Source organism: Eleutherodactylus coqui, chromosome 4 (assembly GCF_035609145.1).
Source record: "Eleutherodactylus coqui strain aEleCoq1 chromosome 4, aEleCoq1.hap1, whole genome shotgun sequence".
NCBI classification, from domain to species: Eukaryota; Metazoa; Chordata; class Amphibia; order Anura; family Eleutherodactylidae; genus Eleutherodactylus; species Eleutherodactylus coqui.
In genome coordinates, this window is record NC_089840.1 from 24,361,319 (window position 1) to 24,375,456 (window position 14,138).

Sequence of the window (14,138 nt, forward strand, 5' to 3'; positions counted from 1 at the left end):
GTGCACGATTCACTAAATCATCCCAGACAGATGTCTGTCCAGCCTGAGTTTGAAGACTTCCATTGAAGGAGAACTTCCCACCTCCTGTGGTAACCTGTTCCACTCATTGATCCCCCTCACTGTCTAATATCTAATCTGTGTCTCCTCCCTTTCAGTTTCATCCCATTGCTTCTACTCTTTCCTTGTGCAAATGAGAATAGGGCTAATCCCTCTGCACTGTGACAGCCCTTCAGATATTTGTAGAAAGCTATTAAGTCTCCTCTCAGCCTTCTCTTCTGCAAGCTAAACATTCACAGATCATTTAACCGTTCCTCATAGGACACTCACCATCTTGGCAACTCTTCTCTGAACCTGCTCCAGTTTGTCTATGTCTTTTTTACAGTGGGGTGCCCAGAACTGGACACAGTATTCCAGATGAGGTCTAACTAAGGAAGAGTAGAGAGGGATAATTACCTCACGTGATCTAGACTCTATGCTTCTCTTAATACATCTCAGAATTGTGTTTGCCTTTTTGGCTGCTGCATCACATTGTTGACTCATGTTCAGTCTATGATCTATTAGTATACCCAAGTCTTTTTCACATGTGCTGCTGCTTAGCTCAATTCCTCCCATTCTGTATGTGCTTTTTTCATCTTTCTTGCCCAGATGTACAACTTTGCATTTATCCTTGTTAAATACCATTCTGTTAGTTGCTGCCCACTGTGCAAGCTTTTCTAGATCTTTTTGAAAACTCTCCCTCTCTTCTCTAGTGTTAGCTATTCCTCCTAACTCTCTGTCGTTGCCAAATTTGATCAGTTTCCCATCAATTCCCTTCTCCAGATCATTTATAAAAATGCTGAACAACACTGGGTCTAGGCTGTGAAACCCGCAAACAATGAGAGACAACCAGAGTATAAGAGATTAAATATTACCGCTATGCACTAGACCAATTCACTAGATAAAAGCTTCCTTTACATTTCTGCTATGCCTTCTCTTGCCCTCCAATTTAGTTTATATGTATTTAACAATAAATGCATTAAATATACAAAAAAAACGAAAAGGACACCTAAAAAGGAGTCAAGAGACGCAGAAAACAAACCCAGTATGAAAGGTTGTTTAGAGGAAACAGGCAAAGTGTGAAGATCCAAGAATCCGGGGAAAGTGTGAAATATGGTTATTGAATTGTGTCTCGTACACGGAGGAATTACAAATAGTTTCCATCACATATACTGTAAAACAGATCTTAATTTGAGTGGGGAAAAAGAGGAATATTAAGTGAGAATCAGACAACGAGGGCTGTTAGCCCATGTTTCATATTACACAAGAGAAAATAAACCGAAAGGTCAGTCGAACAGTTACAGCGTTGCCCTTTTCCAAGATAATCAGCAGAGCATGTAGCAGCGCCGTGGAGGGGAACGTGACTGGAAAGAAAGTTCATAAAGCACCGCACTACCTGGAAGGGAAGAAGCCGCCAAACAAGGATTTCCCATTTATTTTTAGTTTTTTTGTTTTTTTTTACTATGTTATTATACAGAATAAAGAGACCAGATCTTTAAAAAGGAGGAAATTGAATATTTGCAACTAGTCAAATGCAGCCATGTTTATGTGACCAGCATGTTGACAGGGGGGTAGGCGATTAGGACAAAATGTTAGGTGTAAGGGGGTAACCCATCTCTTTGCTGTTTCAGGTTTGCTTTTATAAGTTTTAAAAAGGTACCTGTATTAAGTTAAAGGGGAGGTCCGTGACTTTTTTGATTTGCTTTTCATTGATGACCTATCCTCAGGACAGGTCATCAATAGATGATCAGCAAGGGGGTCCGCTGTTCAGATCCCTGCCAATCAGCTTATTACTAGCACTGTGGGAAGCACATTGACCAAGGTTGGTATTGCAAACCGAGCAACTGCATTATTGTCAGAGCGATGCGCTTCCTGCACTTTCCATAGTGACAGCGGCACAGCCAATCAGCAGGGATTCCGAGCGGTAGACCTCCACCGATTTTGTACTGGTAACAAGAGCTTAAGAGAGATTAAGCCAAGGAGAAAAGGGTTTTACTGAGGTTTGATACAAAGTTAAATTTAGTGGGAGACTCTTGGCCAGAGACATGGGTGGGTAGAGGTGGGGGTTTATTATCACATCAAGGTTTATCATTGGCCATTCAGTGGAGGCTGCAATAAGATCCTGGCATAGAGGCAGGCAAGGCTGCAGTAACACACCATCACCACCTTCCAATCCAAGTACCAACAGAACAAGAGAAAATGATTGCAGTTGTTAAAACTATTGGAAAGCAGGTGAAGTTTCAGCTCTTCTTCAGTGACTCGGTGGCCCACTCCCAACCATCCTGTAGATTAAGGTCATTATTTTCGGGATGCAGCTGGATGTAGGACACCTACACATAAAAAGTGCATGGCTCCACAGTACTCCGAATACTACGAGAGGCTCGACCAGTTTACAACTTACACTCTACATAGGCGGTTAATCTGTAAAAGGATAGTTTTCCATTAATGAGGTTTGGGTCACAGGATAGGGAATAACTTTGGTCGGTGGAGGTCCAAGTGCTGGACCCCCACCAATCACAAGATTAGTGCTGCAATCCTAAAGTGAGGGCAGAAGCAGTGCTTGAACTAGGCCATCTTTCTTGTCTTGGAAACCCCTTTCTAGGATTCAGAAAGGAGAGCAGCTCCTATTTTGGTGAACCATCTGCCATTGTGGTATTTCAAGACAGCCATTCAAGTGAAAGGCTGCCCAGTAATACTGTATTTCCCCTGTATTTGCATAGCTACAGCGCCACCTATCTACAATTTTTTAGCAATTTTTTTTTTTAGATGGCGAGTGCATTGCCTAAAGTGGGTATTGTCAGAATTCCGTCTCATTTGGAGCAGCAGAACGCCCTCCCGAGGCCTCTGAGTTGAAGTAGTTTAATTTTGCTAACCCCGTACTTTTTTTTTTCGGAACCCCGTAAGAGATTTGAGTAATACTTTCACCATAATCAAAAGCCAAAACTTCCAAGCTTTAAAATATAAAGCTAGGGGAGATCTGGCGTGAATCCATCTAGGATCACAATAAATCCCCAAGTCGAAAGCCATAACTGGAAATAGGATTTGGCCAAGCAGTAATGTGCTCAAGTCTACATTGCGACCGCCTCCGCGACCCCATAATGTCACGTCCACTTATATAGACTGTTGCAATTTGTTTAATTTAGAGAGTCAAATGTTTTTTTAATTTGGTTTCTAATCCAATTTCTAAAAGCTCCCGGTGTCGATCTATTTACCGCAGCCAACAGCAAGGTCACTTATAAATGGAACTTGTCTGGTCGTTCATTCAGACGCGGGTCAGCAGCAATTACGAGGGGTGGAGAGGCAGACAAGACATTATTTTTAGAGAGAATACAGACCTGCTTTGTCATCCGAGTCTTACAAGGAGAATGCCATGTAGTAGCCAGGATCGTGACCTTTGTCCGAGACTTAAGGCTATCTGACGGACTTGTAAATGAAACGGGCTCTGGAGCCGCAACCTTTAAAATTAACAGACCTTTAAAAATCAATTACGAAACAACGTAATACAAGAACGAGCGTGCTAATAATGAAAGGCGTTGTAGGGCAATATATTAAGAGTTCATGTAATATAAGACACAGACATGCATGGCTTACAAGCCGCAGTCACACCAGTAATGACCTTTACTTCTCTTCCGAAAGACGTCTAAAAGAAATGCCTAGCCTTCACTTTGGACACCGACGCGTTAAATAAGACGACCAACAGGAAGACCTCCTAGACGACACATCCAAAAACATAGCGAAAAAAAATACAACCAAACACACAGTATAATGCCTTTAATTTGTAACCTGAAGGTCCAAAAATGCGGAACATGTCAAAAACAGTTACATGCTGAATTTAGGGTCCTTTTACATGGGAGAATTGTTGGGCACAGATGCACCGGACGGTCCCCGCGATAATCACTGCTGTGTATAAACATGATCACTCAGAGCATGGAGGTGAATCGGACCAGAGATTCACAGTAAACAGCCAGTTGAACGACTACCAAGGCTGATCGTGCAGGCATGGCACAAAAAAAACAAACAGAATTTTCATGCGAATTCACACATAGCAGTAAAAGTGGTTTTTTTTAGATTTTTGTATTGAGGACCTACCCGCTGGATAAGTCCACAATAGAGGATTGGCGATGGTCGACCACTTAGGTTCCCTGTCAATTCCTTATGCTGCTATAGTTGGCGTTGTAAGCAGATTGTGCTGAACGTAGCGCAGCAGCCCGGGTTCGTATTTAATGGCACCTACAGCACCAACTCGGACCACTGCGCTACAGGCAGCACAATCTGCTTCCTGAGCTACCCATAGCTACAGCAGCATCGGCAATCAGCTGAACGAAAGGCATTCGGAGCAGCAGACACCTAACCACCATCTAATGAACTGTTTTGAGGACAGGTCATCAATAGAAAAACATTTTGAAAGGGGTTTTTGAAAAGTCACAGAAAACCCCTTTAAGCCCAGGCAACCGCTAAACCAGTTTCTGTGTCAAGAACCAACATGGTCAGTTCTCTCCCCACAGGATGCAAATTTTAAACTATGAACTCTGAACTACGGTGCAGATTTTGGTACTGGTGCATTAGGTCTCCACCGAAACTATGGGTGGAGACATGGGTTGGCCGGGCTCAGTGACAGGGAATGGCCAGGCCACGCCCCCAGCTGTGGATTGCCTGCTGCGGTGCAGTAGTACACATGCAGCCGTCAGTACTGTTCGTGGGGGTCGGGCGGGAGGAGCAGGGTGGGCAGGAGCAGTAGCGCCTGCAGCTTCAGTGCCTTGCGCCGCTTCCAGCGGCATGTGTTCCTGTTCGAAGGGGGGGGGGGGGGGATACAGAAGCTGGCCGCTTTCAACGGCATGTGTTCCAATGTTCAGCCACTGGGGGCGTTTTCTTATACTCAGGACTGCCAAACAATGTCTCCACCCATTATTCTGGTGGAGACAGACACCAGTACCACAGCTTTCTAGAGCGTTGATCTGAATGCAAAAACTTTGCAGGGTCCCATCCACCAAAAATACATTGTGTAAGAAGGGGCCTAAGTGGGAATGTTCTCGTGGAGTATTCATATGATAGATCATTGTCAGATTTTTCCAGACCTGGATCCAAGTCAAAAATGCAAGAAAGAAATCCAAGGTTAAGTCTTAGCATTTTCCGGTGAATTTCCAGGTGGATAAGCACGGACATTTAGCCCCATCAAATTGGGCAAATGCCCGTGCAGCTGTCCAACATGGATTTCATGCAAACACACATTAAAGGGGTTGTCCCGCGAAAGCAAATGGGGTTATACACTTCTGTATGGCCAAATTAATGCACTTTGTAATGTACATTGTGCATTAATTATGAGCCATACAGAAGTTATTCACTTACCTGTTCCGTTGCTGGCGTCCTCGTCTCCATGGTGCCGTCTAATTTTCAGAGTCTAATCGCCGGATTAGACGCGCTTGCGCAGTCCGGTCTTCTTTTCTGAATGGGGCCGCTCGTGCCGGAGAGCGGCTCTGTGTAGCTCCGCCCCGTGCCGATTCCAGCCAATCAGGAGGCTGGAATCGGCAATGGACCGCACAGAAGCCGTGCGGTCCACCGAGGGAGAAGATCCCGGCGGCCATCTTCACCAGGTAAGTAAGAAGTCACTGGAGCGCGGGTAAGCACTATCCGGTTTTCTTTTTAAACCAGTGCATCGGGTTTGTCTCGCGCCGAACGGGGGGGGGGGGGGGAAGCTGTTGAAAAAAAAAAAAAACCCGTTTCGGCACGGGACAACCCTTTTAAGAATAGGCATGACAATTTAAAAATCCACAACATACAAACTGTGGTGCCAACTCCTATTGCGTTCAGTGGCATTTCTGCTGCAGATCTCGACACATGTAGCGCATGAGAAGAGTCTATGGTCTTCAGGACACATCTAGGAAATCCAGGCTCAGAGGTGATTCTCACTCTGCGGGCACTGCCAGCATACTTACTAGCTGCCAACAGAAACAACCGGTAAGGATTAACCCTTTCCAATCCTGTCGGGCCTGCCCCGACATCATCATTTTCCTCCATAGCTCCAATGTCGGGGCAGGCCCGACACTGCAGTGCAGGAGTAGATCTGCACCCGATCGGCAGACACATCGGGTGCAGATACACTCCTGCACTGGTCCACATCGAGGACCCCCGAGGAGAAGGCAGAAAGGGTTTTTAACCCTTTCTGCCTTCTCCTTTACACATTACATAGCGCTCAAGTAGCGCTATGTAATGCATAGAGATTCCGGCCGGCGATCATGTGACCGCCGGTGTCACCAGACCCCCGGCGGTCACATGAACTCCGAGCCGGGAGCCTGCACTGTGGGACCTGCTTACCTGACCGGCGTCTTGTGCGTTCTCCTTCTGTCTCCCGGCCCGGCGATCATGTGACCGCTAGGTGCCACCTGACCCCAGCGGTCACATGATCGCCGAGCCGGGAGGCAGAAGGAGAATGCGGAAGACGCCGGTCAGGTAAGCAGGTCCCTCCCTGCACCCTCCTGAACTCTGTCAGTTCAGGAGGGTGCAGGGAAAATGTATTTTTCCTCACCCATTTTCCCCAGCTACAATTTATTTGGAGCTGGGGAGAATGGGTGAGAAAAAATAAATGGATTGGAAAGGGTTAAAGTTACTGCAGGCGATTTTGCCTAGAATTAAAATCTCACAGATTTTCCAAAAGTTTCTCGATTCTAATCTCAATTTTATTTTCTATTGCTGAAAGGGAACCCATCACCATAAACTAAGTGATGGTTCCCAAGAGCCTGTGGGAGGTATCCTTTATACTTAACCATCTCCCGATGCCTACAATGTCCACCCTGATAGACCATGCAGTGGACACAAAGATGCAGGCTGGGCGCAGGCACCCTTCTACAGATCAAGCAGGGGCAGTGGAAGAAGTATAAGATACCTCCCTGCCTTATGAGCACCATAATACAGTTTATGGTGCCCATAGCTGGTGACAGGTTCCCTTCAACAAGCCAAGGCTTTATTCCCATCTGCATCAGAAGCATGACCTCTGCTCAAGGGCATTGGGCAGCACACGGGTCCGTGTCACGTCCAATGTGAGTTTCACCCAAGACACTCTGGCACAACTCACATATGCACAGGTGAAGGGGCCCATAAAGTAAAGAGATCCAACAAAAGCAAAATCAGGTAAAACATAAAAACACACATCGTACACATTGCAAAGTACCCCGAGGTCAATGTCCGGATTTCGACATGCGATGTTGAAAAGGGAGTGAAGAAACACCTAACAGATAAAACATTACAACACTTTCACGTCCAAACAAGTCATTTCTCAATATTACGTAATTCATCATGCATTCTTAAAACTGAGGGTCGAAAGTATTTCTACACATCAACAAGGACTTCCACAAGTAGTTTAAGGGCCAGTAACTTTTCCAACAACTTGCACTCATGTGATAGCTAAAGTGAGTAGCACTCTTCCGTGCTAAGTTTTTTGTGCTAAAAATTCTAAAAAGCTGTCCACTGGGGAGGAGGGGGGTCTCTCCTAATTTTAGGACTACTGCCTGTTAAGTAAAGGCAGCTTCTAGTAACAGAAATAAGAAGAGGAGGTTGATGACTCATGTTGTCCACAGAAGTCTATAAAGAAGGGAGGGGTGGGGGAGAGCTGCTGGAGAGGCACTCACACAGATGTGTCTACTGGAGCTACTGAAATCACAGCTTACACTGCTCAGTACTTGTCTAGTGTTCCATCACATCTGTCATGTCTATGGGACTGAGAGTGCCGAGTACTCAGAGATGAACGGAGCGCAGCTTGTGGTCAGACCCCCGCCGATCAGACACATATCACCTATCCTGTGGTTAGATAAGTTGTGTTGGTTAGATAACCCCTTTTGAAAAGGGATTTGTTTTTTCTTCCCACCACAGATATTTAGGACATATTGACCAACCATTTTAAAGTGAAAGGACAATGAGAGAGTGAGCCAACCCAAGGTCATGCAAGCTCTGGAAATGGGGGTCTCAACAGCAGAGTAGCCCCTACTGGGCAGCCCAGACGTCTATGGAGGGAAAAGAACTTGAAGTATTCCTCGTTCTAATCTTACAGACTAAAGCTGCCGTAGACATGAAACTCTGATCAGCTGCAACACAACCAATCATCCATCCATGGGTTCCTTCCTTCATGTGATCCCACCAGTAACATGCTACACTAGGGCAACCTTTACACAGGCGAGAGCGATATCTGGCCGAGAAAACTGGACGGATATTGCATTTGTCAACATGTATTTTTCCTGCAGATGCAAGGCGTTTTTGTTTAGGCAAAACCTATTCACTTGTCTGAAATTCCGATCCTCTGACGCTTGCTTCACGTGTGTTGGAGGATCGGCAAAGGTTGGCCATTGATTTCAATGGGAAACATCAGATCGCACTCGTGTGCACATCGCACTGTACGCAAAGCGTTTAAATGTCCCATTGGAAAGAATGGGCGACGCGTTCTGAGGGATACGGAAAAAAAAAAAGACATGCAGCAAATTTTAAAAAAAAGCTGATGGTTATGACTTCATTCAAGTCATTCCATGGAGTTCATATTCATACAAGTTTAGTGCATCTCGCTACATGCAAAATTCACGCTTGTGCAAATATGGCCTAAGGCCTCATGTCCACGGGGAAATCAGGCCCGCTCCGGATTCTCCATGGAGAATCCGTAGCAGGTCCCTCCTGCCCCGCGGACATGAGACATAAAAATAAGAATTAACTCACCTGTCGCCCGCTCCGGATCTTCTTTTCGCCGCGGCTTCATCTTCTCTCCGTCGCAGCCGGATCTTCTTTCTTCGGCCCGGAGGATGCGCAGGGCACGTCGGTTGCGTGCCCCGCGCATGCGCCGGCCCGAAGAAAAAAGTTCCGGCCGCGACGGAGAGAAGGTGAAGCCGCGGCGAAGGGAAGATCCGGAGCGGGTAAGTAAATTTCGATTTTTGTCTCCCGCGGATCCGGACAGCTTCCATAGGCTTCAATAGAAGCCCGCGGGAGCCGTCCCCGTGGGAGACCCGCACGAAAATGGAGCATGGGCCAGATTTTTTCATGCTCCGTTTTTTTTTTAAATCACTTTTATTGACCATCCGCGGGTATTTATCTACCCGCAGGTGGTCAATGCATCCCTATGGGGTGCGGATCCACGGGCAGGAGAAGAGTTAAAATCCGCTGCGGGTTTTAATTCTTCTTTTGCCCGTGGACATGAGGCCTAAGGGTGGCATTTACAGGGAAGACTCGAAGAGACATAATACTCTTAAACCCGCATTTTTTTCCCACTTCCTCTTTATGCGAAGTGCAACATGTGAGCAAAACGCATCACTACACTTGCAATTTTCATACCCGTTATTCCCTATGGGAAGAGGGAAAAAAAAAATGCATCGCATTAACATGATTTTTTTCCTGTGCTCTCATAGGGAAGAGCTGGCGATTCTCAAACAAAATCACCCAAAATAGAAAGATATCAGCATGTCCCATCTCTTCACACGGAAAAATGTAAGAGCACCCTAAAGAGGCCGAACATGTTTCAAGGGGGTGAAGAGATACTGGCCTTGTGGAAAGTGACGAGGGATGGGTCCAGTTTGGCGAATCATGCCATACACTTCTATCTATCACCGACAACCAGCGACATCTTTTTACGGAAGTCAATAGTCAGCCATTGCAAACATTCATCTGATTTTTTTCCCCCTTTCTTTCAAACATCCGATCCCCAAAAACTGATCATTTTGCACATTTTAAATATCCCTAAGTTATACGGGCACCTTGATGAGGGTCGTCTGGGTCGGAACTCATTTGGATCAGCGGAGGTCCCATTCAGACCCCCGGCGATCAGCTGTTCCTGGCCCGCCATCAGTGTGGTCGGAGCCAGAAGCTGGCAGCCTGGGTTAGTAACGTGGGCACAGCTTCCAATGTAGCTGCCGCAACGTGCACGGAGCGGTCAGCTTCCAGCTCCATCTACACCGACAGCGGGCACGATAACGCCAGATGCCCCAGCGGCAGACCCTGCTGATTAACCATCGATGGCCTATCCTAACTATAGGTCATTAACAGCTGCATTCTGGACAACCGCTTCAAGACCAGCAAGGACGAGTGATGCGGCCCTGGAGCAGATTCTGCAAGAGCTTCAAGCTACATCCCTACAACCATCTTCACAGCCTCCATTAAGCTTCTGAAACCAGAGCACTTTACAATATATAGTTAGCTTCCAGGGCTGGCACACACTTCCGGACGAGTGGCGTGGCAGGAGGTTCCTTACAAAATGTTAACGTTTGATATTGCTTTCGGTGAATTAGACATACCGCTACGTGCGCTCCGCCTGATCACACTGGGCAGCAGCTTGTTTGCATATAGAGTAAAAAACAGAGGAAAGATAATAGAAGTGCGGCTGCATTCTTTCCAAGGAAATCCCCACTGTGGGAAAAAATAATAATACGGTCCCCACAAATAAAACCGTCTCCAGACTGTAATGTAGGCTTTATCTGTGATCTCCAAGACCTACAGGAGGCAGTAATACTCATATGAGGAATATTCTAGAAGTAATGGTGGGTTAAGTTGACATACTGCGGGCACCCAGACTGTGGCCCTTGACTAATAAAGGACCGCGCGTCTTTCAAGCGGGTCAAGGAGTAGACACACGCACATGAATGTGCCCCCCTTCCGTTCCTTCTCGGCCACCCCAGCGATCCAGCGTATATCAGAAGACCGCTGCCTGCCAGAGGCCACAGCATCCCTGCCCAGTCTCCGGGCATCAGTGCTCACATCTTGGGCGCCATGATGCCAGGATTTCGGCCTGTAGAACCGCAGGGCTGAGGATGGGCAAGTACTGCTGGATTTGTTATTTTCACACATCCACATTTAGTGCTAAAATGTCAAAACTGGACAACCCCTTTAAACACATCTGTTCTTGGGAAACATATATATAGGGGTTAGGGGTGACAGACCACTGGGATATACAAAGGTCACATGCTGGTACAGATACACAGCTTTGTAAAAGTGATAGGAGAGTATCCCCATAACAGAGGAGTCGACAGAGCAACTCGTCTGCTCTCACACACATCAACTCACCCAAGAGGTACGCCATTATTAGCCTCCCTCGTGCTTTGATGGGGGACACAGAATAACAGCAACAAACACAGCCAGCAACAGCCAAAAACTAGTCGGTCATTACTGGCTTAATTCAAGCATTGACACCATATTTACCCTTCCTGACCCAATACCACAGCACTGACTCCTGATGCCCTCTAGTGTGTGGGGGTGCACACAGCGTCCTGACACTGGTCAGTGTTTGGACCCAGAGCAGTAAGGGTGGTGGTGGGTATATAGCCTGGTCGTGGTGAGATATTAAAGAGCACTTGTTATGCCCTCCTGTCAGAGGAGTCGGCTGCGTAGCTTTGTAGCCCCACTGACTCCAATGAGGTTTTAAGTTGATACTCACCCACGTATGGACTCCTAGATTCAGTTCTAAGCACTGTGAATGTGTCAAGTGGGCGATACCCACCGCTCACCGTCACCCAATGGCAGCGAGTAGTAGGGATTCACAGCATGGGAGCAGAAGGTACAAACGTATTAGTTGCTCCCCTAAGAACATCCGGGGTAGATGATGTAGGCTTTGCATGGAATAAGTGGGAAGCTTTGCACATTAGTGTCTTCTAAGTAAGGCCGCTCGTTTGATTATGAAAGTCACGAAGGCGATGTACGCTGTACTGTAGGCCATGGTTTTATGCAGCATAATCCGCATTACCCAGCTATTGCGGTTCAGTTATCGTTACCACTGCTGTATCATGTATGTTTATTCTGACCATGACAAAAGAAAAAGGCTATTCAGCCTAACGAGGTCCAGAGGTGTTCTTTTCCATCGCAGTGTTTCACGCATTGCCTTGCGTATTTGTGCACCTCACATAGACTTATATTGGGCCTTTGGTGCATAAAAATAGAGCACACTGCGGTTTTTTCCCCCCACGGACGTGAAATGCGCGCTGTGGAAATTCTGCAGCATTTCCGTTATGTAGCCAGAAAGACTGGTGGTATATTTTCTAAATCCATGGGCACAATGCCATGTTTTTATAACGTTAATACAATAAAGTATCTAATTTTTATTCCAATTTTTGCAAGCTGGACCTTGGCTTTGCTTCTGCTAAGAGCTCAAATAAGACGAGCACATGCACAAATACCCTCGCCACAACGGAGCCTATCTGCGCATGAAAAAGTCAAAATTAATTCCCTCCCTTTTTAAATTCTGTGATATTGCGTGCGGTTTATAAAAATAAAAAAAAAAAAACGACAGGCATTGCTGTACCTTTCTCGCACGTAGACAACTATGTTAGGACCCAGCCTTTCTTGCACGTAGTAATATTGTGCAAGAATCATGCTAGTCAAAAAAAAAAAAAAAGAAACAGATGCGAGGCTGTTTCCATGTGAAGACGCCTCACATCCAGGGGTTTTCAGAAGGATCACAGCCCGATATCGCCCTCGCCGGTGTGCAGGACGCCTCAGCAGGTTACATCTCCTATCTCTATTTCTGCAGGCGATTGCAGCTCTGAAGCTGCTGGAGAAGCACAAACTGGAGACTACTGCCCCAACTTGATCATGAAACCTTTTTCCAGTTGTCACAGAACTTTAGAATTTTCCCTAAAATGTACTTTTCAAAGTAAGAGAATAATGGTCAAAAAAAAGCAGTTGTCATAATTTATGATCATTGCAGTTAATACAACGGTGAGGAGATAAAGCTGCAGGTCATTTCTGGAACAGATCACAGCTTCAGCTTTCCACAAGGAATCCACATACAACGTCCTTCTTACAAGAAGTGGCAACAATGTATCATAGTAGCAACAGTCTATCTAAAGTGAGATTCAGGCTGAGGGTAACCGCCCTTACCTCCTCTGGAAGTCCCTCCTGTACTGCTTGAGGTAGGGGTCCTGTTCTAGCAACTTGTGCAGTTCTGGGACCACCGCGAGGTCCGAGTCGTCCACGTTGTCCTCCATGTCAGCGCTGTTAATGCTGGAAAACAAATCAGAGACAGGAGGAGAGTGGATTTCAGGATCTACTGAGCAGATGAGATTGTGTCAATGACCCCGAGGCCCCTAGTCACGGCTCGTTACTGGTGACGGATGTGTGCGGTGACCAGCCAAGGAGGAGGAACAATAGGATGTTACACCAATAATACATCCCCCGACCCCCGTACAATGTAGAATTATGTACAGAGTGTCATCAACTATGCCTTTCAACACAGAAGTACAGCGGCACATACCACTCAGATGTTCGGGTCACTGTACCCCATGAACCCGGCATATACATTATCCCACCAGAAGGATTTGGACATCATCAGGAGAACGGATCGGGTCTTATTAGGATGTCATGTGACCTAAACCGTGCTACATAGGATGCAGACCCCTGGAGGTGTCAGCCATAGTTTGTGACGGGAATTACATGCTACTGGATATACGGCTGCACACAAGCCAGCCATCACTAAGCACAATACACTGGCCAGTCTACAATGGTGGAAGGAGTGTCGTCACTGGACAGTTGAGCAATGGAAGAACGTTCTTTGGAGTGGCGAATTGCACTACTCCATCTTCACATCAGACGGACGTATCTGGGTGTGGAGGATGTCTGGGGAACGCCTTCTGCCGGAGGGTGTTGTGCCAACAGGTCAGTACGGGGGAGGTTCCGTTATGGTCTGCGGATGTGTTATATGGCATGGTGTTGGCCCGTTGGTTGAAGTGACAAGAACCATGAACACGGAGGTGACCCCGACACTGTAGACAATAATGGCTGGTGACAATGTGGTAATACTCTGGGAATGGTCGGCCATACTTCCAACAAGACAACGCGCCTCGTCACAGACATTCACCTAACAGAATCCTGCACTAGTAGCAGGATTCTTGTTTCTTTTGGGTACCCCATCATATAAACTGGGGGGATAGCTGCACAATGGATGAATATTTACATTAAAAATGAAATTTTAAAAATAAGATAAACCAATCATCGGAGACGTCCTTTAAAAGGAAGTCCGTAACCTAAATTTAGCCTATTACCCCAATATACTGTAATGTATGCGCTGTCACAAGGAACCCAGCGTTACCATTATCTTTCGCCAAAGCATCTCCTACGTAAAGATATCGGCCATTAGTTTTTTTTCCCAC

At 46.4% G+C, this 14,138-nt stretch overlaps 1 protein-coding gene across 2 annotated transcripts in view; it reads right to left on the reverse strand.

Moving 5' to 3' along the window:
* The window catches only part of GBE1 (1,4-alpha-glucan branching enzyme 1), a 114,166-nt gene that overhangs the window by 98,290 nt on the left and 1,738 nt on the right, over positions 1–14,138 (reverse strand). For both annotated transcript variants that reach the window (XM_066599141.1, XM_066599142.1), the window contains exon 2: positions 12,871–12,993. In XM_066599141.1, coding sequence (XP_066455238.1) covers positions 12,871–12,993 — 123 coding nt within the window. The remainder of the gene's footprint in view (positions 1–12,870; positions 12,994–14,138) is intronic.